Source organism: Olea europaea, chromosome 2, assembly GCF_002742605.1.
Source record: "Olea europaea var. sylvestris chromosome 2, O_europaea_v1, whole genome shotgun sequence".
Lineage (NCBI taxonomy): Eukaryota > Viridiplantae > Streptophyta > Magnoliopsida > Lamiales > Oleaceae > Olea > Olea europaea.
The window spans coordinates 13,265,416-13,266,791 of NC_036238.1; the positions used below are offsets into that span (position 1 = coordinate 13,265,416).

The 1,376-nt window shown below is 36.8% G+C and overlaps 1 protein-coding gene across 1 annotated transcript; it reads right to left on the reverse strand.

Moving 5' to 3' along the window:
• Positions 1–237: 237 nt before the first annotated feature.
• LOC111372612 lies at positions 238–1,012 on the reverse strand. Its single transcript, XM_022994998.1, has 2 exons — positions 737–1,012; positions 238–519 (listed from the first exon to the last, which is right to left on the reverse strand). Exons 1-2 carry the CDS (start codon positions 1,010–1,012, stop codon positions 238–240), a joined length of 558 nt encoding a protein of 185 aa, XP_022850766.1.
• Positions 1,013–1,376: the final 364 nt, after the last annotated feature.

The following is a 1,376-nucleotide window of genomic DNA, read 5'->3' on the forward strand; positions in this document are numbered from 1 at the left end:
CACTCGCTTTAACTTCAATTGATGATATCTAGATCGTAAATCGATCTTAGAAAATACCTTAGCCCCTTTCAATTGATCAAACAAATCATCAATTATCAGGAGAGGATACCTATTCTTGATGGTCAAACGATTCAACTCCCGATAGTCGATATACATCTTCATACTTCCATCTTTCTTTTTTACGAACAATACTGGTATGCCCCATGGGGATACACTTGGTCGAATAAAGCCACTGTCTCACAATTCTTGTAGTTGAATTTTCAACTCTTGAAGTTCCTTTGGAGCCATTCTGTATAGAGCTTTAGATACTGATGCCGCTCCGAGAACCAGATGTATTGTGAATTTCACTTGTCTACTTGGTGGAATACCAGGTAGTTCTTCTGGAAACATATTTATAAATTCTTGTACCACTTGTACATCCTCAATCTTTACTATTGTCGATTTTTCTCCAAAGATGCTAACTAGAAACCCTTGAGATATTTCTTTTCTCAACATTTTCTCGGGCTTGTAAGATCGATACTAGTTAGAAATGGAGTTGGTCTTTATTCCAGGAAAAGAAAATTGTTCTTCTCCTGATTTCTGAAAAGACACTTTCCTTTTTGTACGACGAATGGTTGTATAATTATATCTTAACCAATCCATACCCAAAATCACATCGAAGTCCTTCATCTCTATCATATACAAGTCAACTTCAAATGTCTTTTCCTCAATTTTAAGATCCACCGACCTAGCGAACTAATCTGTGTTCAATGTTCTGCCTGAGGGGGATGCTAACTTCTAGTGTACTCTTTGAATTACCACAATTAATACTAGATTTAGAAATGAAAGATGTTGATACAAAAGAGTGAATAGCTCTTGAATCAAACAGTACATAAGCAGGTGTATCAGAGATTAGTAATATACCTGCTATCGCATTTGAGTTATCCTCTGCATCCTTTTGAGTCATTATAAAAACTCGTGCTTTTCCCTTTATTTTGTGTTCACTATTATCATCTTTCTTTTGTGTAAACATGGGATAATCCTTAGCAATATGTCCTAACTTACCGCACCAAAAACAGGCGTTCTTCCCATACAAACATTCCCCACAATGAGGCTTACACACTTATGGCAAGGTGCAACTGCAGCAACTATGGCCTTACTGGCACTAGATTCGATATTAGCCTTCTTATTTTGCCATTTGCCTTTTCCTTTGTCTTGACAATTCTATTTTCTCGTTCTAACTTGCCTTTTGTCCTGCTAGTTGTCCAATTGATGGTGTTGCCTTGCATTTGCCTTTTGATGCCAAATAGCGTGAGCTCATTCCAATATCTTATGGTATGATATGAAACGATGTGACATAAAAATCATGCTTAGGTCTGAGTTTAACCCTTGCTTAA